This window comes from Odontesthes bonariensis, chromosome 11 (genome assembly GCF_027942865.1).
Source record: "Odontesthes bonariensis isolate fOdoBon6 chromosome 11, fOdoBon6.hap1, whole genome shotgun sequence".
NCBI classification, from domain to species: domain Eukaryota; kingdom Metazoa; phylum Chordata; class Actinopteri; order Atheriniformes; family Atherinopsidae; genus Odontesthes; species Odontesthes bonariensis.
In genome coordinates this window covers 37491710-37516421 of record NC_134516.1, presented here as the reverse complement: position 1 = coordinate 37516421, position 24712 = coordinate 37491710, and the positions used below count along the sequence as shown (strand labels likewise).

At 47.3% G+C, this 24712-nt stretch overlaps 2 protein-coding genes across 14 annotated transcripts in view; both read left to right on the top strand.

The window, feature by feature from the left end:
• Nucleotides 1-467: 467 nt before the first annotated feature.
• The window catches only part of LOC142391928 (uncharacterized), a 100450-nt gene continuing 76205 nt past the window's right edge, over nucleotides 468-24712 (top strand). For 4 of the 13 annotated variants that reach the window (XM_075478118.1, XM_075478114.1, XM_075478110.1 and 1 more), the window contains exons 1-13: nucleotides 476-662; nucleotides 10042-10074; nucleotides 10149-10196; nucleotides 10292-10333; nucleotides 10423-10470; nucleotides 10698-10775; nucleotides 12839-12871; nucleotides 12946-12993; nucleotides 13089-13130; nucleotides 13220-13267; nucleotides 13573-13650; nucleotides 15696-15728; nucleotides 15967-15987. In XM_075478118.1, coding sequence (XP_075334233.1) covers nucleotides 599-662; nucleotides 10042-10074; nucleotides 10149-10196; nucleotides 10292-10333; nucleotides 10423-10470; nucleotides 10698-10775; nucleotides 12839-12871; nucleotides 12946-12993; nucleotides 13089-13130; nucleotides 13220-13267; nucleotides 13573-13650; nucleotides 15696-15728; nucleotides 15967-15987 — 616 coding nt within the window. In that variant the 5' untranslated portion in view covers nucleotides 476-598. Of the gene's footprint in view, nucleotides 663-10041; nucleotides 10075-10148; nucleotides 10197-10291; nucleotides 10334-10422; nucleotides 10471-10697; nucleotides 10776-12838; nucleotides 12872-12945; nucleotides 12994-13088; nucleotides 13131-13219; nucleotides 13268-13572; nucleotides 13651-15695; nucleotides 15729-15966; nucleotides 15988-24712 lie in introns of all 13 variants that reach the window. The other 9 variants (XM_075478108.1, XM_075478113.1, XM_075478111.1 and 6 more) reach the window with 5 other exon arrangements.
• Nucleotides 16206-20832, top strand: LOC142391931 (THAP domain-containing protein 6-like). The gene is made up of 6 exons (XM_075478125.1): nucleotides 16206-16535; nucleotides 17222-17414; nucleotides 17533-17646; nucleotides 18227-18428; nucleotides 18553-18706; nucleotides 18832-20832. Exons 1-5 carry the CDS (start codon nucleotides 16507-16509, stop codon nucleotides 18663-18665), a joined length of 651 nt encoding a protein of 216 aa, XP_075334240.1. The 5' UTR covers nucleotides 16206-16506; the 3' UTR covers nucleotides 18666-18706; nucleotides 18832-20832.

Below are 24712 nucleotides of genomic sequence, written 5' to 3'. Positions count from 1 at the left end.
ATTAAAAAATAATTAAAATTAAAAAACCCATTTAAAATAATCATTAATTAATTAATTTAAAAGTGAAGAGTGGAGATAAAATACTTTCAGGTGTCATATGCACAGCTAAACAGAACTGTTTTCAGCCTGGATTTAAACGTTGTCAGAGTTGAGGCCTGTTTCACATCTTCTGGAAGACTGTTCCAGATTTTAGGAGCATAAAACTGAAACGCAGCCTCACCTTGTTTAGTCCTGACTCTGTATTATATAAATAATACAAATAATATAATATGTTGTTGTGTTGGTGGCGGGGAAAGTCTTTTTTTTGGGGGGGCATGGTTCGCCCAGGGAATAAATCTAGCCAGGACCGCCTCTGTAACCGTGCCTCCTCGTGTGTGCCTCCTCGCGCGGCGCCTCTCTTTAATGTGCCTCAGATGTCGGCCTGCCGGCACTCCGCCCTGCCGGGGGCGGCCGGCCGGCCGGCCCCACCCAGGCCCGGCTGAGTCACGCTGTAACCGGACACCAGCAGCAGCCCGTCCCACCGCAGACACAGGTCGGCTCCGCTGCTGCGAGGTTCACAGCCGGAGAAAGTTGGAGTAAAACCCGCTGAAAAGCCGCCATGAAGCCCGCGCTGAGGATCGTTTCTCTGCTTCTGCTTGTTTCCGGAACCCTGACACAGGACGGTGAGTTTGGAACTTTTGTGTCAGCGCAGGCTGTGGAAGTGGGGCGGAGGTTATGTATGAGCCGAGCTCACTGAAGTCTGAGGGGAACGATGTGGCTCAGAACACCACATTTCTACAGATTCCTGCAAATGTGATGCCGAGGAAAGGCAAAGACGAACGATGAATAACCCTGAATGTAACCCTGAAAGCATGCGCGTAATTTGCACGGGGGTTACGGGGGTCATGACCCCCTCAAAAATCAGATCCAGCTAATATTCAATTCAATTCAATTCAATTCAAATTCAAAATACTTTATTTATCCCAGAGGGAAATTAAATGTTGATGTAGCTCAATTAAATCAAAGAGTTATTATAGATGCTGATGGCTGTGGGCAGGAAAGATTTCCTGTAGCGGTCCGTTTTGCATCCAAACTGAAGAGACTCTGTTTTCTGATAACAGTCTCATGGAGAGGATGTTCAGGGTTGTCCATAATTCTCTTGATTTTATGCAAAATCCTTCTTTGCATTATTGTCTCCAGAGGTTCCACAGTCGTCCCCAGAACAGAACCAGCCTTCTTTATCAGGTTGTTGAGTCTTTTTAGGTCCCTGGTTCTGATGCTGCTGCCCCAACAGATGACGCAAGAGGAAATGACGCTCTCAACAACAGACTGAGTTAACCCCCCCAATATCATCAAGTCAAATCATCATAAAATTCTGAATGAATAACTTTTGTTTGTTTTCTTTATTCATTCATTTCATTTCAAGATAGTATCATGTTTTAAATAATCTGTAATGTAAACCCCCCCTCCCCCCCCCCCCCCCCCCCCCCAAACCGACTATTTGGTATTACTCAACCCAATTTCTCTAGCGAAAGTTTGTTTATGCGCAGCCGCTGGACCTGGTGAGTGGTGCCAGAGGGTGCCAGGGATCACTGTGTGGAACCAATGTCACTGAACTGTCTCTTAAGTTGCTGTTTGCTCCAAAACAGTCACACTTTTTTGGGGTTTGTTGTGCTAAGAGGTGGATTAACGAGAGTTAAATTGATGGAAAAGGGCTGTGACGGCTGCTCAGAAAGTTCACAAAGCTAGTGCAAAAATCTTGAATGTTGTCTTGCACATACCAAGACGTTCACCTCATGTGTTCCTTATATGTGATCCTGCAAGGCGAAACCAGTCGCTTTGGTAAAATTTACAAAACTAAGTTATTGTGCTCACATGAACGGCCATAAACTAAGCTTTCCAACGATATGTATATTGAGGCTATTGCTATCGCTAAGATAACTGCATCCAAAGTTGGCATGGTTCTCCTGTCAGGATAATGCTAGAAGAGAAGAAAATCACCTTTTTAAGCGGCGTTGACAACTGGAATGACTGCTAATGTGTTAAATCTTCACTGGGCTTAACAGTCAAAACATATGTTTTTCCGTGAAATTTGTTCAACCCGCCCAGTTTTCCAGTCATTTCAGTAATATATTGTGGTCAATTGTATCAAATGCAGCACTGAGATCTAGTAGAACTAAGACTGACATTTTTCCACCGTCTGTATTCAGACATATGTTGTTAAACTCTTTGTCAGAGCAGTCTCAGTGCTGTGGTTCTGTCTAAAAGTTGACTGGAAGGTGTCATAGCAGTTGTTTTGTTTTAAAAAGTAATTAAGTGGTTGAAAAACCGCTTTTTCAATGATCTTACTTAAAAATGGGAGATTTGAGATAGGCTTGTAGTTGTTCATTTGTGTCTTGTCAAGATTGTCCTTTTTCAGCAGAGGTTTGATTACAGCTTTTTTTAGTGGCTCTGGAAACACATCCGACATTAAAGACAAGTTCACCATCAGTAACAGCTCTGACTCCTTTAATAATATTATTATTAATTTATAGCAATCTTAATGTGATAGTAAGTGGGCAATATGTGAAATCAGTTCCGAATAAAGGTGCAAGCTGCTCTCCAGTGTGCCACCCTGTATTGTGTGATGTATCGAGAGTTGCATTGTGCATAATACATTCGCTGCATGTAGGTGCCAATACAGTGATGAAATTGATTAATCTTTAAGTTCTTGTCATCTGCCAATGTTGGCTAGTGCTTAAACACTGAATTTAACTACTGTGTCGTTATGGCATAAATAGTGAAGTGAACTGCTGCATTTACGTTAAGTAGCCTAAATCAGTAAAAGTATCACAATGTATTTCTAACACAGGAATGGCAAATTAGCGAGCAAGAAAATGATTAACTAAATAAATAAATAAATATGCTGCGAGTTTAACCCCCCCAATGGTAGTCCCAAAGTTACGCCCTTGCCTGAAAGCATATCTGAGACTTCCAACGGCTTGTCCCGGTGACAGTGAGGAGGGTCTGTCTGCCAAACACAGAGCAGCATGTGTGAAGCCTTTTTTTTTTTTTTTTAAATGGAAAACACACTTATTGGATAAAAACGTCTGCAAAATGAGAAAAAAAACTAGAGCTGGGTGAGTTAACGCGTTATTATCGCGTTAACTCACCCAGCTCTAGTTAATTATTTAACAACGATAAATATTTTATCACGCATTAATGATTAGTTTTTCATTTTTTTATTTTTTATTTTAAAAATACAACAAAAATTTAACAAAATATTTTTTTGGGGGGCTTGTGTGCCTTTAATGGATAGGAAAGTTCAGAGAGACAGGAAGCAGAGAGAGGGGGAACAACATGCAGCACAGGGCCGTCCGATGCGGGACTCGAACCGGCGCCAGCTGCAGCGAGGACTATAGCCTCTGTACATGGGGCGGCTGCTCAACCCACTACGCCACGGACCACCCCTGTTTTATTATTTATTTTATTATTGTAAAAGTCTGTTGCTCACAGGCTTTTATTTTGTAAAAGTCTGTTGCTGTCTGCTGAGGAACCGGAAAAGAAAGTAATCGGCGGATCCACCAAACATGGAGAAGGGTACGGAACTTTTACTCGGCCATTTTCATGTTAAAGTTCTTCCAGACGGCGGAGTCGACAGAACCAAAGTCATCTGTAAACACTGCCAAGTTGAATTGTCTTCTCAGCGTAGTAGTTCCAGTCTAAAATATCACTTAAAGGCAAAACACACAACTGATAGCAGCAAGTCATTCAAGGAAACAGACAGTGGAGCGAGGCTTCTACATAAAAACTACAGAAAGATGCTGATGTTAAAAGTGTGTTTGCACAACAAATGTTATGGCACTTTCATTCATATGGCAGCACATTTAAAATAAAGCTAAATGCTAAAAGCTATACACTACTTTTGAATTAATTTTTGGATTTTGCGTACAAATGCGATTAATCAGGGAAATCATGCGATTAATCGCGATTAAAAAATTTGAATCATTGCCCAGCCCTATGAAAAACATTTGTTTTGTGTTCCCCTGCGGCCGCTTCAGTGTCCGAATGTTCTTTGCTTTTGTCTTTGTGCAGCCACTCATCAGAGCAGTGCTGGCAGTGCCCGTTCCCTCCGTGCACAGCTTTATTTAGGACGCACGTTATGCTAACCGAGGCCAGGTCACGGGCTGAGTGGGTGGGGGGAAGTTGTCCTTGAAGGGGGGGGTTTGTTGTTCCACAGTATCAGACACCCTCCTTAGAGGAAAAACTACTCGCAGGAGTGACTCATGCTGCTCAGTGTGTCAGTCAGAGCTGCCATGGCAGCCAGCAAATAAACCAGCTGACTTCCTGTTTCCCAAACACAGACACATGTGTTTCCAGGAAGAAGCTGAAGGTACAGAGGCAGTCGCCTGTGGCAGGGTTGTTGTGTCTCATGTTGAATTGTAACGGGACAGGGTTGTTGCGTCTCTTGTTGAATTGTAACGGGGCAGGGTTGTTGTGTCTCTTGTTGAATTGTAACGGGACAGGGTTGTTGCGTCTCTTGTTGAATTGTAACGGGACAGGGTTGTTGCGTCTCTTGTTGAATTGTAACGGGACAGGGTTGTTGCGTCTCTTATTGAATTGTAACGGGACAGGGTTGTTGCGTCTCCTGTTGAATTGTAACGGGACAGGGTTGTTGCGTCTCTTGTTGAATTGTAACGGGACAGGGTTGTTGCGTCTCTGGTTGAATTGTAACGGGACAGGGTTGTTGTGTCTCTTGTTGAATTGTAACGGGACAGGGTTGTTGTGTCTCTTGTTGAATTGTAACCTGACAGGGTTGTTGTGTCTCTGGTTGAATTGTAACGGGACAGGGTTGTTGTGTCTCTTGTTGAATTGTAACGGGGCAGGGTTGTTGCGTCTCTTGTTGAATTGTAACGAGGCAGGGTTGTTGCGTCTCTTGTTGAATTGTAACGGGACAGGGTTGTTGTGTCTCTTGTTGAATTGTAACGGGACAGGGTTGTTGTGTCTCTTGTTGAATTGTAACCTGACAGGGTTGTTGTGTCTCTTGTTGAATTGTAACGGGGCAGGGTTGTTGCGTCTCTTGTTGAATTGTAACGGGACAGGGTTGTTGTGTCTCTTGTTGAATTGTAACGGGACAGGGAATAAAAATACAGAAATAAACATGTAAAATTAAACATCTTCCAATTAAAGTCGAGACGTTAATAAAAAGCAACATTGACACAAACTGCAATGAATGCAGGTTCAAATCAAAGCAGAAAAACAATTTCTTTCACATTCAATTCTTTCATCTTTGTAAAAACTGTGTGTTTATTTCAGATTTAGAAGCTTTTTAAAAAAAAAAATATTTCGGATTATGGCAGTTTTAGCCTTCCATATTTTTACTGTAACTGAGTAAAACGTTACCAGTTACAGGAAGCATGGGATAGGAAAAATAATATCTGAATGGAGCCAAGAAGGCAGCTGATGGGAATCAACAAAACTGGAGGGAGCGAGCGGCCCTGACCTTCCCCACAGCGCAGAATACAACCCACATAATGAATATGTATGAATCATCTGTTAAACATGGAACCAAAATGTCTCCAAACATCTATATTTCATTTAAGTCATCCATACGTCCACATTTTTCATGCCAGAAACACAAATGTCACACTGATGTGATTCCATGTTGGGATGTGCTTTGCTTTGATACCGCACCTGGAAAGCTGAGATAAGTTCAACCAGCCAATCGAATCGCCTGGCTGACCACACCTGTGATTTCTGCCCATCAAACACCCACAGTCTGTCTGAGTTCTCTCTATTTTACAGCCACTAAAAGGAGTCCAAAGACATAACCGCCTGCCACTTGCTGCTGGAGCCTCGGTACCTGTAGAAAAAGTGTGGAATTTGGCCCCCTGAACATGTATTCGGGAGCGCAGCTGACTCAGGTTAAGCTGCGCCTCCTGTTTCCTTTCTCTGGAAGCGTGGGTGTGTGCAGATGAAAAGAAAGAAGCTCAGCAGCGACTGCTGCTCACAGTCCTTCTGCACGCCCTGACCCAGATATTGTCACGCAGCAGAGGGCGTTTCCTCTCCTCTGGCTGCTGCTGCACGCAGTGATGTGGCTTTAATCATCAGGAGACATGGCATTGGTGTTCACAGCTATGCTGATGATACACAGCTTTACATCGCCGTGTCTCCTGATGACCTGGAACCAGTTAATGTTCTTTTGGATGGCAGAGAATTTCTTACAGCTCCACCAGGACAAGACTGAAGTTTTAATTATCGGTCCTGAAGACAAGAGAGAGAGATCATTTTACCAAAAATACAAAACTTTAAATCTTCTCGACGTGTGAAACATCTGGGTGCTCTTTTTGACTCTGTGCTGGATTTTATCCCACATAGTAGAAATGTAACAAAGACAGGATTTTATCATCTTAAAAATATTGCCGGAGTCTCTCTCCTGCCAGCACAGAGGTGCTGATGCATGCTTTTATTTCTAGTAGAACAGATTATTGTAATGCCCTGCTCTCTGGTCTGTATTTATTTCCTACAATTAATACAGAATTCAGCTGCACGTGTGCTGACAAAGACCAGAGGGTGGGAACACATTACAGCAGTTTTAAATTTCAGGATTGATTTTAAGGTTCTTTTAGTTGTTTATAAAGGTCTTAATGGTCTTGGGCCTTCTTATCCATCTGCTCTGCTTTTAAATTATGAGCCCTCGCGGACCCTGAGGTCCTCTGGTACCGGCCTTTTAGTTGTTCCTAAAGTACGAACCAAAACTTATGGTGAGACGTCGTTCCACTATTATGGACCTCATCTGTGGAACAGCCTGCCAGAGAAGCTCAGGGCTGCAGAGTTGATGTTTTTAAAAAGAGGCTCAAGGCCTACCTTTTTAATTTAGCTTACAGCTGAATTTTATTCAATTTATTTTTATTTGATTTATTATTATATTTTTATTATTTATTTTGGTTTAATTTACTTTTATCTATTCATCCATTATTTTAAATATTTATTTTTTAATTATTTTATTATATACTTATTTATCCAGTGTTTTCTCATGGGGATCTAAAGCCCGAGGTGGCCATAAGGCCCGAGGTGGCCATAAGGCCCGAGGTGGCCATAAGGCCCGAGGTGGCCTTAAAGCCCGAGGTGGCCTTAAGGCCCGAGGTGGCCATAAGGCCCGAGGTGGCCATAAGGCCCGAGGTGGCCTTAAGGCCCGAGGTGGCCATAAGGCCCGAGGTGGCCATAAGGCCCGAGGTGGCCTTAAGGCCCGAGGTGGCCTTAAGGCCCGAGGTGGCCATAAGGCCCGAGGTGGCCTTAAGGCCCGAGGTGGCCATAAGGCCCGAGGTTGACTTAAAGCCCGAGGTGGCCTTAAGGCCCGAGGTGGCCTTAAGGCCCGAGGTGGCCATAAGGCCCGAGGTTGCCTTAAAGCCCGAGGTGGCCTTAAGGCCCGAGGTGGCCATAAGGCCCGAGGTTGCCTTAAAGCCCGAGGTGGCCTTAAGGCCCGAGGTGGCCATAAGGCCCGAGGTTGCCTTAAAGCCCGAGGTGGCCTTAAGGCCCGAGGTGGCCATAAGGCCCGAGGTGGCCTTAAGGCCCGAGGTAGCTTTAAGGCCCGAGGTGGCCATAAGGCCCGAGGTGGCCATAAGGCCCGAGGTGGCCTTAAGGCCCGAGGTGGCCTTAACCCTCAGGTGGCCATAAGGCCCGAGGTTGCCTTAAAGCCCGAGGTGGCCATAAGGCCCGAGGTGGCCATAAGGCCCGAGGTGGCCTTAACCCTGAGGTGGCTTTAAGGCCCGAGGTAGCTTTAAGGCCCGAGGTGGCCATAAGGCCCGAGGTGGCCTTTAGATCCCCATGAGAAAACACTGGATAAATAAGTATATAATAAGGCCCGAGGTGGCCTTAAGGCCCGAGGTGGCCATAAGGCCCGAGGTGGCCTTAAGGCCCGAGGTGGCCATAAGGCCCGAGGTGGCCTTAAGGCCCGAGGTGGCCATAAGGCCCGAGGTGGCCTTAACCCTGAGGTGGCGTTAAGGCCCGAGGTAGCTTTAAGGCCCGAGGTGGCCTTAAGGCCCGAGGTGGCCTTAACCCTGAGGTGGCCATAAGGCCCGAGGTTGCCTTAAAGCCCGAGGTGGCCATAAGGCCCGAGGTGGCCATAAGGCCCGAGGTGGCCTTAAGATCTCCATGAGAAAACACTGGATAAATAAGTATATAATAAGGCCCGAGGTGGCCTTTAGATCCCCATGAGAAAACACTGGATAAATAAGTATATAATAAGGCCCGAGGTGGCCTTAAAGCCCGAGGTGGCCATAAGGCCCGAGGTGGCTTTAAGGCCCGAGGTGGCCTTAAAGCCCGAGGTGGCCTTAAAGCCCGAGGTGGCCTTAAAGCCCGAGGTGGCTTTAAGGCCCAAGGTGGCCATAAGGCCCGAGGTGGCCTTAAGATCCCCATGAGAAAACACTGGATAAATAAGTATATAATAAGGCCCGAGGTGGCCTTAAGGCCCGAGGTGGCCTTAAAGCCCGAGGTGGCCTTAAGGCCCGAGGTGGCCATAAGGCCCGAGGTGGCCATAAGGCCCGAGGTGGCCTTAAGGCCCGAGGTGGCCATAAGGCCCGAGGTGGCCTTAAGGCCCGAGGTGGCCATAAGGCCCGAGGTGGCCTTAAGGCCCGAGGTGGCCATAAGGCCCGAGGTTGACTTAAAGCCCGAGGTGGCCTTAAGGCCCGAGGTGGCCTTAAGGCCCGAGGTGGCCATAAGGCCCGAGGTTGCCTTAAAGCCCGAGGTGGCCTTAAGGCCCGAGGTGGCCATAAGGCCCGAGGTTGCCTTAAAGCCCGAGGTGGCCTTAAGGCCCGAGGTGGCCATAAGGCCCGAGGTTGCCTTAAAGCCCGAGGTGGCCTTAAGGCCCGAGGTGGCCATAAGGCCCGAGGTGGCCTTAAGGCCCGAGGTAGCTTTAAGGCCCGAGGTGGCCATAAGGCCCGAGGTGGCCATAAGGCCCGAGGTGGCCTTAAGGCCCGAGGTGGCCTTAACCCTCAGGTGGCCATAAGGCCCGAGGTTGCCTTAAAGCCCGAGGTGGCCATAAGGCCCGAGGTGGCCATAAGGCCCGAGGTGGCCTTAACCCTGAGGTGGCTTTAAGGCCCGAGGTAGCTTTAAGGCCCGAGGTGGCCATAAGGCCCGAGGTGGCCTTTAGATCCCCATGAGAAAACACTGGATAAATAAGTATATAATAAGGCCCGAGGTGGCCTTAAGGCCCGAGGTGGCCATAAGGCCCGAGGTGGCCTTAAGGCCCGAGGTGGCCATAAGGCCCGAGGTGGCCTTAAGGCCCGAGGTGGCCATAAGGCCCGAGGTGGCCTTAACCCTGAGGTGGCGTTAAGGCCCGAGGTAGCTTTAAGGCCCGAGGTGGCCTTAAGGCCCGAGGTGGCCTTAACCCTGAGGTGGCCATAAGGCCCGAGGTTGCCTTAAAGCCCGAGGTGGCCATAAGGCCCGAGGTGGCCATAAGGCCCGAGGTGGCCTTAAGATCTCCATGAGAAAACACTGGATAAATAAGTATATAATAAGGCCCGAGGTGGCCTTTAGATCCCCATGAGAAAACACTGGATAAATAAGTATATAATAAGGCCCGAGGTGGCCTTAAAGCCCGAGGTGGCCATAAGGCCCGAGGTGGCTTTAAGGCCCGAGGTGGCCTTAAAGCCCGAGGTGGCCTTAAAGCCCGAGGTGGCCTTAAAGCCCGAGGTGGCTTTAAGGCCCAAGGTGGCCATAAGGCCCGAGGTGGCCTTAAGATCCCCATGAGAAAACACTGGATAAATAAGTATATAATAAGGCCCGAGGTGGCCTTAAGGCCCGAGGTGGCCTTAAAGCCCGAGGTGGCCTTAAGGCCCGAGGTGGCCATAAGGCCCGAGGTGGCCATAAGGCCCGAGGTGGCCTTAAGGCCCGAGGTGGCCTTAAGGCCCGAGGTGGAGGTGGCCTTAAGGCCCGAGGTGACCATAAGGCCCGAGGTGGCCTTAAGGCCCGAGGTGGCCTTAAGGCCCGAGGTGGCCTGGCATGTTTTAGATCATCTCACTCTGCTCTGCCACATCTGTTTGCTCATGGTGTCTGAACTGATCCTGCTTCCTTCCTCCTCAGGTGAGCTGGACCTCCTGGATGCGTTTGGAGCAGGTAAACCCCCCCCATGGTCTGACCTGCTTACAAACCTGGTGATCTGTTGTGTAACTCAGTCTTTATTTCTGCAGTTGATCCACCCGCTGAAAAACCCAAGAAACCAAGTTCTGGAGATTCTGGTAGGTTAGGCTCACATCTGGCCTCACAGATGTTGCACGGTCAGTGCATCTGTCAGGTGAAGTGACCGTTTACGGTTTGTAACTGCTAATTCCAGGTGGCTTCGATAGATTTGATCTGGAGGACTCCCTGAAACCAGGTAAAGCTGTTTGACTGGTTTGGACTTGAAGTGGCTCTTTCATCTGAAGCTTTTTTTCTGTTCCTGACTCTGTGTCTTTGTGTCAGCAGACCCCCAAACTGACAAGCCCCCTGTCAAACCACCAAAGAGTGGAGGAGGTGAGTCAGCTCATGCTCCAACACAGGCTCCAGCTCATGCTCCAGCTCAGGCTCCAGCTCAGGCTCCAGCTCGGGCTCCAGCTCGGGCTCCAGCTCAGGCTCAGGCTCCAGCTCATGCACTGATCCATGTTCCCTGTGTTCGAGTGTTGAGGGAGCATCTGTCTCTGTACATGCTATGGAATTAAACTATGGAATGTAAACTGCATTATGCTGGTGGTTTCTTCCAGGCGGGGGAAGCTTTGATGACTCGGACCTGTTTGACATGAGTGGAGGTGATTACAAACCTGATGGAGGTCGTTCAGGAGGTAAGACATTTAGATTTGGCTTTGGATTCCTCTGAAGTGTCAGCTGCTTATTAAATGTTATCAAAGTGCCCCCCTCCCTCAGTAAATTAGCTACAGCTGATACTACCACCCTCTGAGTAGTGAAACCTAAGCAAGCTTCCAGTCGGAGTCATTGCTCCGCTATTGATGTGTGGGAATCACAAGTTGCTGCACAACTGCTGCTGGATCACATTACCCAGAAACCATAGAACCCTCCCTGTGCCCACAGGTCTGCCACCCAAAGAATGATACGAGCGGCTGAAATGAGTTTCCTCCAGAGGGGGGCGGGGCTCAGCCTTAAAGATATGGGGAGGAGCTCCACCGTCTGGGGGGCGGGGCTCAGCCTTAGAAATAGGGGGAGGAGCTCCAGTGTCCAGAGGGAGCTGGGAGTAGAGCCGCTGCTCCTCCACATAGAAAGGAGTCAGCTGAGGGGGTTCATCTGTTAGGATGCCTCCTGGTTAGGAGGCCCCGGGTCAGAACCAGAACTCACTGGAGGGATTATATATCCCATCTGACCTGGGAACACCTCAGGACCCCCAGGAGGAGCTGGAGAGGGGGAGAGGGGTACCTGCTGGTTCTGAGACCCGACCTCAGATAAGAGGAAGATGATGGATGGATTTCAGTCATTTCAATTCAATTTAATTCATTTTTATTTATATAGCGCCAAATACAACAAATGTCATCTCAAGGCACTTAGATTATAAAGTCCAATTCAAGCCAATTGGAATTCAATTAATTGTAATCATGCATTGCCGGCAGTAAGTCGGACATGTTTCCTGTGAGGGTTGGACTCCGTCAGGGCTGCCCTTTGTCACCGATTCTGTTCATAATTTTTATGGACAGAATTTCTAGGTGCAGCCAGGGCGTTGAGGGGGTCCAGTTTGGCGACCTCAGAATCGGGTCTCTGCTTTTTGCGGATGATTTGGTTCTGTTGGCGTCCTCAGGCCGTGACCTTCAGCTCTCACTGGAGCGGTTCGCAGCCGAGTGTGAAGCGGCTGGGATGACCATCAGCACCTCCAAGTCTGAGACCATGGTCTTCGGCCAAAAAAGGGTGGAATGCCCTCTCCGGGTCGGGAATGAGATCCTTCCCCAAGTGGAGGAGTTCAAGTATCTCGGGGTCTTGTTCACGAGTGAGGGACGAATGGAGCGGGAGATTGACAGACGGATCGGTGCGGTGTCTGCAGTGATGCGGGCTCTGCACCGGCCCGTCGTGGTGAAGAAGGAGCTGAGCCAGAAGGCCAAGCTCTCGATTTACCGGTCAATCTATGTTCCTACCCTCACCTATGGTCACGAGCTGTGGGTAGTGACCGAAAGAACGAGATCGCGAATACAAGCGGCCGAAATGAGTTTCCTCCGCAGGGTGTCTGGGCTCTCCCTTAGAGATAGGGTGAGAAGCTCGGTCATCCGGGAGGTGGCCTTAAGATCTCCATGAGAAAACACTGGATAAATAAGTATATAATAAGGCCCGAGGTGGCCTTTAGATCCCCATGAGAAAACACTGGATAAATAAGTATATAATAAGGCCCTAGGTGGCCTTAAAGCCCGAGGTGGCCTTAAAGCCCGAGGTGGCTTTAAGGCCCGAGGTGGCCATAAGGCCCGAGGTGGCCTTAAGATCCCCATGAGAAAACACTGGATAAATAAGTATATAATAAGGCCCGAGGTGGCCTTAAGGCCCGAGGTGGCCATAAGGCCCGAGGTGGCCTTAAAGCCCGAGGTGGCCTTAAAGCCCGAGGTGGCCATAAGGCCCGAGGTGGCCATAAGGCCCGAGGTGGCCATAAGGCCCGAGGTGGCCTTAAGGCCCGAGGTGGAGGTGGCCTTAAGGCCCGAGGTGGCCATAAGGCCCGAGGTGGCCATAAGGCCCGAGGTGGCCATAAGGCCCGAGGTGGCCTTAAGGCCCGAGGTGGCCTTAAGGCCCGAGGTGGCCTTAAGGCCCGAGGTGGCCATAAGGCCCGAGGTGGCCTGGCATGTTTTAGATCATCTCACTCTGCTCTGCCACATCTGTTTGCTCATGGTGTCTGAACTGATCCTGCTTCCTTCCTCCTCAGGTGAGCTGGACCTCCTGGATTCGTTTGGAGCAGGTAACCCCCCCCCATGGTCTGACCTGCTTACAAACCCGGTGATCTGTTGTGTAACTCAGTCTTTATTTCTGCAGTTGATCCACCCGCTGAAAAACCCAAGAAACCAAGTTCTGGAGATTCTGGTAGGTTAGGCTCACATCTGGCCTCACAGATGTTGCACGGTCAGTGCATCTGTCAGGTGAAGTGACCGTTTACGGTTTGTAACTGCTAATTCCAGGTGGCTTCGATAGATTTGATCTGGAGGACTCCCTGAAACCAGGTAAAGCTGTTTGACTGGTTTGGACTTGAAGTGGCTCTTTCATCTGAAGCTTTTTTTCTGTTCCTGACTCTGTGTCTTTGTGTCAGCAGACCCCCAAACTGACAAGCCCCCTGTCAAACCACCAAAGAGTGGAGGAGGTGAGTCAGCTCATGCTCCAACACAGGCTCCAGCTCATGCTCCAGCTCAGGCTCCAGCTCAGGCTCCAGCTCGGGCTCCAGCTCGGGCTCCAGCTCGGGCTCCAGCTCGGGCTCCAGCTCGGGCTCCAGCTCGGGCTCCAGCTGGGGCTCCAGCTCGGGCTCCAGCTCAGGCTCAGGCTCCAGCTCCAGCTCATGCACTGATCCATGTTCCCTGTGTTCGAGTGTTGAGGGAGCATCTGTCTCTGTACATGCTATGGAATTAAACTATGGAATGTAAACTGCATTATGCTGGTGGTTTCTTCCAGGCGGGGGAAGCTTTGATGACTCGGACCTGTTTGACGTGAGTGGAGGTGATTACAAACCTGATGGAGGTCGTTCAGGAGCTAAGACATTTAGATTTGGCTTTGGATTCCTCTGAAGTGTCAGCTGCTTATTAAATGTTATCAAAGTGCCCCCCTCCCTCAGTAAATTAGCTACAGCTGATACTACCACCCTCTGAGTAGTGAAACCTAAGCAAGCTTCCAGTCGGAGTCATTGCTCCGCTATTGATGTGTGGGAATCACAAGTTGCTGCACAACTGCTGCTGGATCACATTACCCAGAAACCATAGAACCCTCCCTGTGCCCACAGGTCTGCCACCCAAAGAATGATACGAGCGGCTGAAATGAGTTTCCTCCAGAGGGGGGCGGGGCTCAGCCTTAAAGATATGGGGAGGAGCTCCACCGTCTGGGGGGCGGGGCTCAGCCTTAGAAATAGGGGGAGGAGCTCCAGCGTCCAGAGGGAGCTGGGAGTAGAACCGCTGCTCCTCCACATAGAAAGGAGTCAGCTGAGGGGGTTCATCTGTTAGGATGCCTCCTGGTTAGGAGGCCCCGGGTCAGAACCAGAACTCACTGGAGGGATTATATATCCCATCTGACCTGGGAACACCTCAGGACCCCCAGGAGGAGCTGGAGAGGGGGAGAGGGGTACCTGCTGGTTCTGAGACCCGACCTCAGATAAGAGGAAGATGATGGATGGATTTCAGTCATTTCAATTCAATTTAATTCATTTTTATTTATATAGCGCCAAATACAACAAATGTCATCTCAAGGCACTTAGATTATAAAGTCCAATTTAAGCCAATTGGAATTCAATTAATTGTAATCATGCATTGCCGGCAGTAAGTCGGACATGTTTCCTGTGAGGGTTGGACTCCGTCAGGGCTGCCCTTTGTCACCGATTCTGTTCATAATTTTTATGGACAGAATTTCTAGGTGCAGCCAGGGCGTTGAGGGGGTCCAGTTTGGCGACCTCAGAATCGGGTCTCTGCTTTTTGCGGATGATTTGGTTCTGTTGGCGTCCTCAGGCCGTGACCTTCAGCTCTCACTGGAGCGGTTCGCAGCCGAGTGTGAAGCGGCTGGGATGACCATCAGCACCTCCAAGTCTGAGACCATGGTCTTCGGCCAAAAAAGGGTGGAATGCTCTCTCCGGGTCGGGAATGAGATCCTTCCCCAAGTGGAGGAGTTCAAGTATCTCGGGGTCTTGTTCACGAGTGAGGGACGAATGGAGCAGGAGATTGACAGACGGATCGGTGCGGTGTCTGCAGTGATGCGGGCTCTGCACCGGCCCGTCGTGGTGAAGAAGGAGCTGAGCCAGAAGGCCAAGCTCTCGATTTACCGGTCAATCTATGTTCCTACCCTCACCTATGGTCACGAGCTGTGGGTAGTGACCGAAAGAACGAGATCGCGAATACAAGCGGCCGAAATGAGTTTCCTCCGCAGGGTGTCTGGGCTCTCCCTTAGAGATAGGGTGAGAAGCTCGGTCATCCGGGAGGGGCTCGGAGTAGAACCGCTGCTCCTCCGCATCGAGAGGAGTCAGATGAGGTGGCTCGGGCATCTGGTGAGAAATCCTCCTGGACGCCTCCCCAGTGAGGTGTTCCGGGCCCGTCCCACTGGGAGGAGGCCCCGGGGAAGACCCAGGACACGTTGGAGAGACTATGTCTCTCGGCTGGCCTGGGAACGCCTCGGGGTCCCCCCAGAAGAGCTGGAGGAAGTGGCCGGGGACAGGGACGTCTGGGTCTCTTTGCTCAAGCTGCTGCCCCCGCGACCTGATCCCTGGACCAGCGGAAGATAATGGATGGATGGATGGATGGTAATCATAATTATTCATAAAAGAATCCAATTCGTTCATATAGAGCCGATTCAAAAAAAATTTCCTAGCTAAGGAAACCAACAGATTGCACTGAAACTTTTTATTTTTATTTATTTTTTTAAATTTTTTTTTTATTTTTCAATGCACTTTAGAAATAGGATCCAAAAATAGGATTTGGTCTTGGACCAAACAAAGAGGGAGATGGAAAGCCACAGCCCTCCAGCTTTGGAGAAGTAGAAAGTAGAAAAGTGTCACATGGTGTCTAACTTGAGCATGTTCCTTCTCCTTTTGCCTGCAGGCCGTGCATCAGACCCTGGCCTGGATCCTGACGGTACGTCCTTTGGGGTTACTCACTTCTAACTTCCCCGTTAGACTCTGCTCTCTGCTCTCCTTTAGGCAGTAACGGGGGAATAAAAGCTGTTTTTAAAAGGTTAAAGGCTAATTGTTTGCTGAGCTAAGATGATGAGCCTGCGTGATGAATAGTTGTTGGAAGATGTTAGCAGTATGGGCTCTGATCATTAACATGAAGACTGACCTCCCCTGTGCCCCCCCCCCCCCCCCCCCCCCAGGTCCCGTTGATCAGCCTCAAGGTGAGTCTCACAGCTTCTGCACTCTGACATGAGCTTCCTCTGACCAGGAACCCACAGAAGTGAACCCACAGGAGTGAAGTGGGAGTGCGTCGGGCCCTCCTTTCCTTCCTGACTCTCTGTTGGGATGTCCTGTCTCACAGCTTCTGCTGTGGGCTCACACCCAGCAGCTGGTGGTTTTCTTCCTCACGCTGGTGGTGGGCTACCGTGTGGTGGGCTACCGTGTGGTGGGCGTGTTTTGGTCCGGCTCGGTGTGTCATGGTGGTGTTGCTGCAGCCTGGTGTCATTGTGGGGAGGTGGAGCTGTGTTCTGCTCTGTGAAACGGCAGGAGGAGGTCTGATGGTGTGGCCGGGTTTACTGTAGCCAAGCTTCAGAGAGCTGCAGCCATAGACATCATATAGAACACTAGACTGAGCATTGGCTGCTGAGACGCGAGAAAAACGGCCGCCATCTTGGAGTGGTGAACGTTGAGACAGACACCACACCAGAGACACTGACAGGATGCCGGGCTGAACGGTAGAGATGAGGAAACAAGGGATAACTTTTCACAAGTAAGATTTAACATTACCGTGCTATTGTTTGTATTTATATTATCATATTACCAGAGAGTTGAGAAGGAGCAAAGATACTGAAATCATTAACAGCTATCGACCGTTCTAGGTTAACAAAAGAGTATATAGTAGCTAGAATTGCTTGGTGATGAAACTGATTAAAACATGACATGTTTGAACAACATAAAGTTGAAACAAGTGATTGAAGATAAAAATTGTAAAAGCCAATAGGAGTCCACACTGGGTTGTTAGGTAGCAACTGATACCAACTGCAACTTAGTCAGCAGCTAACATTAGCGTTAGACAATCAGATGGACAGTGGATAGTACAGTATAGCTTTCCAATGCTATGTTGTGTGGTACAAAATGCGTGAAAACCCCTTTCCAACCTTACTTGACACCTGGAGTGGAGTAATATTGGGATTAGTGTTGAACTATTACATCTGAATTGACTAGCTGTTGACTGCTGTTCCTAGACCCTCAGTGTTTACCTCATAAGCGCTGACTGACCTTAATTCTGTGCAATATGAGCAGTTCAGTGTAGTAAACCCCCAACACACACACACACACACAGTCACTGAGTATGTTGAAATGGTGAGTGGGGATGCACATTAAAAATGATGAACCAGAATGTATGTAAATGTATGTAACCAGCACTGACCAAAACTACGTCTGACACTTTTGAAGGTTTCCCAAAGATGACAGCTTGAGGAAAAAGTGGGAAGTGGCTTTGAGGAGAGAAGGATTCACTGCAACGAATAATTCAATACTCTGTAGTCAACATTTCAAACAGGCTGACTTTGATCAAACGGGTCAGATTGTCCGACTACGTAATGGAGTTATTCCATCCCTTTTCAGCTTTCCAGTTCACCTCCAAAAAGTAGGTGTATCATCATAAGGCTATTGGCATTTGAATAAATGTAAATATTTTATCGTCAAATATGTATATTGTTGCTGCTGTTGCATTATGTTTTATGCATAATGTTTCTTCAATTCAGCTGGTGAAGGACAGGACTACATCTACCTCCAGAAGAGCTGAAGAAAGCCTGTTCATGGCCTCTGAGGATTCCCCGGAAATGGCAACCTCAAACCAACAACCTCAGCCTAATGAGGTGAATATTTCTGTTTTAAACATCATATCATAATTAGTGCAGTACCCATACAAACAATGTTTTCCAAGAAACTTGTCATGTTGAATTGGTGATGATGTAGATTCAGGGCCGTGAAGTTAGTATAGCCTTTTTTCCTCAAAGGAATGTTGCAAACTAATATTAGTTAAGCGAAATAACAGGTTGGGGTTGCAGCTGATGACATTGTTAGACGCACTGCATACCCGTGCCTTTTGCTGATGTTGCGAAATTATATTTTTGTCCAAAACCCACCAAACTTTGCACTGTACTCACGCACACCAGTAGCAAGATACATGCCAAATTTGCGGTCAGTCCGAGACTTATGCATGGAACAGACAAACTGGTGGACAGAGTGACACACAGACAGATGTGGCATCAATAGATAGATAGATAGATAGATGTTCCTGGACATATAAAAATATCATGTGTTTCGCTGCCACTCATTAAACACACTCAAAAATGACTGGCTTTGATAGCTGATGATGCCATAAACTAGTAGTGCCAAAGTGATGTTTGTGAAGTAAAACATTGCTCAAACCATGTTCATCCCTCTTTCTACTAGGAGCATGAGTATGCGTTGCCTGCGTCTCTAACCGCTTTGAAAACCAGACTCAATGAAGCCTTGGAAAGAGTGGAAATTCTTGAGCGAGAGAAGAAGAATGCCATCTCCAGAGAAAAGAGGGCAAAGATGACAGTGAAGAGTGTTTTGAGGGAAAATAACCTCATTAATGAAGAGCTCAGTGAGAAGCTTTCATTCTACTCGGGTAAGAGAAAATGAGCACTTTGAAAATCATATACATGTTATTGTTACTCTCTATCACTCTCTTTATTAAACTCCTTGCTTAATGTCTGAAGGGGACTAATTCATCTTTGCTCATAACATTTCAGATCTTAAGATGGACTTTGTACCAAAGCAGGGCCATGAGTATACACAGGACTGCAGAGAGTTTGCACTGACGCTCCACCTTCATGGTCCAAAAGCAAACAAATATCTCAGATAGACTCGACATTTTCCCCTCCCACATCCACAAACATTGCAAAGGTAGGAAGGCATAATGTTGTCTGATTGAATTTTCTGGAAATGATTCTACAGCTTGAGTTTTCATTTGTGAAGCCTTTTTCGAATGTGCAATTATTGGTTATTTGCACGATTTATCTGCTGCCCAGCGTCCACCTGCTCCTCTGCTGCCCAGCGTCCACCTGCTCCTCTGCTGCCCAGCGTCCACCTGCTCCTCTGCTGCCCAGCGTCCACCTGCTCCTCTGCTGCCCAGCGTCCACCTGCTCCTCTGCTGTCCTCCGCTGCCCAGCAATCATTCAATCAAATCAACTCTAACCCTGTGTGTGTGAGTGTGTGTGTGTGTGTGTTAGAGCCTGGCTCGGGCCGGATTTTTCTGTCCAAGCCCGGCCCTCAACCGACAGAAAAGTTCTCAAATCCGACCCGAGCCCGAGATTAATTAAAATATTTGTGTCCGAGCCCGCCTGAAGCCCGAGACCAGTGACCAACGCAAGACGGCGCACCCTAATCAGTAAATACACATTGGTGACAGCGCACCATTATCCACCATAATCCATTATAAAACATACACATTAATGGCGGTGCACCATAACAAATGCACAAGCACTCTTCGACCAGAATAAACACCCATTAAACTCAATACAGAGAGATAAAAAAGTTCGAACAGCTCTTGCATTGCACGTGTCCAGCTTGTTCTTGTTCATCATCGGCCCGAACAACCAGCTTAAAGCGTTTCCACACAGTGGATTTCCCCCTCTCATTTTCCACGACTTCAGTTCTCCAGAAGCTATTTTTCTTTTAATGTCCTCCATAGCGCTTCCAGCCAACTGAGCTCGGCTGCACTGATCGCACGTGTTTAATGTAAAGTTGTTCGAATGTTCGATATGCGTGCGTGCGCACCGAGCATGCACAGACCACAGATGCACACAGATGCATGCTGCACGGCATGAGGCACGAATAGCCTACCAACATTTTCATTTATGCATATTCAATTATTTATATATATATATATTATTATATGTTTATCACAAGACATTCTAATTTTTTGTACGAGCCCGGCCCGGCCCGTCGGGTTCCACCGGGCCCGTCGGGCTTCGGTCGGGTTGCCATACTCTAGTGTGTGTGTGTGTGTGTGTGTGTGTGTGTGTGTTGTTTAATAATCTTCCCAGTGTTGTAACAGCAGTTTGATATGTAACCCGTAAAAGTTTGGGTGAAAAAAAAAAAAAACTTAATTAAAAAATGTATGAAAATCTGTTGTGCTGTATTCACTATGACCTTTTTATGTAGTTTCATTTGAATCAAACAGGCAATGCATGACCTTGCAATAGATTTCTGGCAAGCTGAATGAAATATAGGCCTATAACAGTAGTGTGAATGATAATAAAATAATAAACAAAGGATTGCAGCTAAAGCACTTATTATATTATTCATATCCATTTTATTGATTATAGAACAAAAAAAAAAAATCTGCTCTCTACATTTGTCTCAACCAGGATTCAATAGAATTCCTCCCCTTCTTTCTCCTTTTTCTCCTTTTTATGGACAAATGTTTCCCAGGCTTTGCTTTAAGGTGAAGTAGTGATGTATGGTACAATGGGTCAAAACGCAGCTTCTAATCACACAATTTGCAACATTTTGCTCTAAAAACAAATAATCGTGTGTCCTTTATCATAGCTTCGCGCATGAAAAAAAAAAAACACGTGAAAATTAGTGGTATTTAGTGACGCATTATTTCTAAAATGTTCTGACCATTCATTTCTCCTGCCAAAGCGACTACACGGAGTGGAACGCATCACCACTCCAAGATGGCGGTCACGCGTCTCGTTAGCGTCTATTGGCAGAACGTCGGTTGCTCAGTCTAGTGTTCTATATGATGTCTATGGCTGCAGCCCTCTTCTGTCTGGTGCAGTGCTGGCTGTAGAGTTGTGATGGAAAGGATCCCTGGAAAGGTTCACTTTGATCATGGCAGCGTAAAAAGGCTTTCAGGCGTTGAGTGGATTTAATTAGCCTTCTGTTAGAGCATCCAGTGAGTCCACAGGGAAGCTGATGCTCTCTGACTTTAAAAGTCAAACCGATCCTCCCAGTTCAAGTGTCAGACTCAGGAGGTGGGGAAGGTTAGTCTGAGCCTTAGCTCGCTAGCTAGCTAAACCCTGAGCCTGTTAGCTCGCTCGCTAGCTAAACCTGAGCCTGTTAGCTCGCTCGCTAGCTAAACCTGAGCCTGTTAGCTCGCTCATTAGCTAAACCTGAGCCTGAGGTTAGCTCGCTCGCTAGCTAAACCTGAGCCTGTTAGCTCGCTCGCTAGCTAAACCTGAGCCTGAGGTCAGCTTGCTCACTAGCTAGCTAGCTAAACCTGAGCCTGAGGTCAGCTTGCTCGCTAGCTAGCTAGCTAAACCTGAGCCTGAGGTTAGCTCGCTCGCTAGCTAAACCTGAGCCTGTTAGCTCGCTCGCTAGCTAAACCTGAGCCTGAGGTCAGCTTGCTCACTAGCTAGCTAGCTAAACCTGAGCCTGAGGTCAGCTTGCTCGCTAGCTAGCTAGCTAAACCTGAGCCTGTTAGCTCGCTCGCTAGCTAAACCTGAGCCTGAGGTCAGCTCGCTCGCTAGCTAACCCTGAGCCTGAGGTTAGCTCGCTCGCTAGCTAAACCTGAGCCTGAGGTTAGCTCTCTCGCTAGCGAGCTAATCCTGAGCCTGAGGTTAGTTGGCTAGCTAACCCTGAGCCTGAGGTTAGCTCGCTCGCTAACCCTGCCTGCTAGCACAGAAGTCCAAGTCTGGTTCCTCTGGCTAAAACCCTGATCCTGAAGATGCTTAATGCTAACACTCCAGAGGAATTCCATGTGTGGATTTCCAACTTAAAGCAGATGTTAGCTCCTCTGTTAGAGAGGGCCATGGAGCTCCTGCAGGCCCTTCCTGAGCTGCTGCCCTGAGCTGCTGCCCCCAGCTCTCAGACTGAACTCTGACCGCTCTGAGGGCTTATTTCGGTTCCTGTGTTTTCTTTAGACTACGTGGTCCTTTTCTTTGTGTTCCTGTTCTTTATCCTCCACAGCCCCTCCCACCACAGGCACTGCAGTGTAGAATCTCAGCAAACTGCAGGCTCACCAATGAGCTGTGGATGGCAGTGAGAGCACACGCCCGGTTTCCGGGTGTGGTTGGACGCGCTCCACCCTGTGATGGCTCATAAATATGCTGTTTTGTGTGTGGATGGGATGCTGAACGTGTTTTTCTGTTTTTCTGAGTCATGCTGTCGTTGGGTTTCGGGTTCATGCAGATGTGTGTTGCATAGAGTCTTAAAGGGGCAGTTTGCTTTTTTATTAAACCTTTAAAGGGGAGCCGGAGCTCAGGTGTGAGCTGATCAGATAATAATGTTGCTTAAAGTTGGTCTGATGGGAGCAGAGCGTCCCACCCATCAGCTCAGTCAGCATTCTTTGCACCCTGCTGACAGAGTGCCACCTTTCCTTGGGTCCCAGGGTCTCCACTCTTAGGGTCAGATGCTGTTTTTCCCTCTGTTTGCTGTCTGGTGAGCAGCAGGATTCTCTGCAGTTGAACGTGTATGAACTGTGTCCTGAATAAAGGAAAGCTGTGGAATGGGCTCAGAGGAGAGCTGAGCTCTATTCCTGGCAGAGGAACAACAAACTGTTGATTCTTGCATTATTTCACCTGACATGACGTGATGCACATGGTTCAATCTGTCTGGGGCAGGGTCGGGGTGAGGGTTAGGGTTAGTGTCAGGGTTAGGGTCAGGGTTGGGGTGAGGGTCGGGGATAGGGTCAGGGTTGGGGTTAGGGTCAGGGTTGGGGTTAGGGTCGGGGATAGGGTCAGGGTGAGGGTGAGGGTCAGGGTCAGGGTTGGGGTTAGGGTTAGTGTCAGGGTTAGGGTTAGGGTTAGTGTCAGGGTTATGGTTAGTGTCAGGGTTAGGGTTAGTGTCAGGGTTAGGGTCAGGGTTGGGGTTAGGGTCGGGGATAGGGTCAGGGTTAGGGTCAGGGTTGGGGTTAGGGTTAGTGTCAGGGTTAGGTGTTAGGGTTTGAGCTCAATAGCCCCCTCCTATGTGATTTTCCTGTTCTGTCTCCTGTACGATCAGAGGAGTTTGAGTTAGGGCTAAGGGGGGTGCACTGTCAACTCAGGACCCGACTGATGTCTGCTGCGTGTACTGGAGTGGTCTTGGAGTGACTCAGGAGGCCGTGGGAAACTCCGTGCATTTTTGGGTTTATGTTATAATGTGGTCTTTTCGTTAGGGTGGCCGATTTATTTATTTTAAAGGTTGGGGGGTTTTTGTTGATTCTTGTTGTAATATTTTGGTTGGTGGAGTGGATTTGGTACTGTCTGTTGGGTGAGAGGGAGGGGAAGATAAGGAAGAGAAGTGGAGAGGAAGAGAAGGTAGATGGGGGGAAAAAGGAGGGAGGGGTGGATTTTGTATTTGTTTCTGTGTATCGTTGGCTGTATTGTCCAAAGTGTGCATTTATCAGTACCTGATTTAACTCAGAGTATTGGAGCAGAATAAGTCAAGGTTGAGGATGTGGCAAGGGTTAGGTGTTAGGGTTTGAGCTCAATAGCCCATTTTTGGGTTTAGTAATTAATTATTGTACTTATTTTAATTTTATTATGTGTTATTTTACACAAGTCGCACTTCTTCTTTCTGTTCGGATTCTGTGGGAGAAGGCGCTGTGGAACACCGATGAGTAAAGCCTGTTTCTGCTTGCTATTTTCTGCTATTTGAATGCAGGAGCATTAAAGGTGCCTTCAGATCAGCTGTTGTCTGGCTGTTATTTCCCACAAGACACAACGCAGAATCAACTACGCTACACGTGCATTTTTGGGTTTATGTTATAATGTGGTTGTAGTGGACCCAGGGTCCGTATCGGTGTGTGTTGTGTGCTGCGGGGGGGGGGGGGGAGAGGAAGAGAGAAAAAAGGTTTTGAACTCCTAAGTATGTCTCGTATTTTATGAGGGAAACTTCTGTAAGAGGAAATTCTGCCCCTGCTGGTGGGTCCAGGTATTACTCTAGTGGATTCGTTCTTTAGAGTCTTGGAGATGTTTGTTGAATTTGATATTATTAGTTGGTTAAGGGTTCCTTCTCAAGGGTTTTGTCCAGCAGAGGGTTTGGAATATTTTTGATTTTGATTCTTTTTGGATTTAATTTTTGTTTATTTTTTATTCTCCTTGCTATTTTCCTTTTTATCCGTTTATTCCTTATTTTTTGTATCTTCTAAGTTCTTTAATTTCTTTTAAAGAAATTATTTTTCTTTAAAAATATAAATTTATTTTTTAATTTATTTTAATTTATTCAAATTTATTTATTTATTTATTTTTTTTTTTAGAGAAGGCTTATTTGTCTGTTACAGTGTTTATAGTGTTTGAACTTGTACGTATGTAATCTGTTTTATAAGGGAGGATCCCTGTAAGAGGAAATTCTGCCCCTGTTGGCGGGCTCAGGTATTGTTCCAGTGGATTCGTTATTTAGAGTTTTGGAGATGTTTGTTAAATTTACTATTATTAGTTGGTTAAGGGTTCCTTCTCAAGGGTTTTGTCCAGCAGAGGGTTTAAAGGAATAATGTTGATTTTGATTCTTTTTGGATTTAATTTTCATTTACTTTTTATTCTACTCCCTATTTTTCTATTTATTCGTTTATTCCTTATTTTTGGTGTATTTTAAGCTTATTTAAGTTTCTTTTAAGGGAAATATTCTTTTTTTAGAAAAACATATTAAATTTAAGGAAAACTTTATTTTTAAAAAAAATTTATTATTTTAATTTATTCAAAATTACAAAAATGTACGAAATAAAATTTTTAATTATTTTTTTAGAGAAAAACTTGTTTTTCTGTTACAGTGTCATCATGTTTGAAATTGTACGTATGTGATTCGTTTTATAGAGTTAGGGTAAAGGTTAGGGTTAAGGTCTGGTTGTGGTTAAGGTTAAGATTCAGGTTGTGGTTTGGGTTAGGGTTAAGGTTAGGGTTGGGGTTAGTTATGGTTGAGTTTAGGGTAAAGGTTAGGGTTAGGGTTAAGGTTAGGGTTGGGGTTAGTTATGGTTGAGTTTAGGGT

Bases quoted from the DNA above. Each gene is read 5' to 3' on its own strand.
- LOC142391931 (XM_075478125.1), top strand. From the start codon at position 16,507: ATGAGGAAACAAGGGATAACTTTTCACAA. The intron at 17,415-17,532 runs GTAGGTGTATCA...TCTTCAATTCAG, and splicing joins TTCCAGTTCACCTCCAAAAA to CTGGTGAAGGACAGGACTAC. The intron at 18,429-18,552 runs GTAAGAGAAAAT...ATAACATTTCAG, and splicing joins GAAGCTTTCATTCTACTCGG to ATCTTAAGATGGACTTTGTA.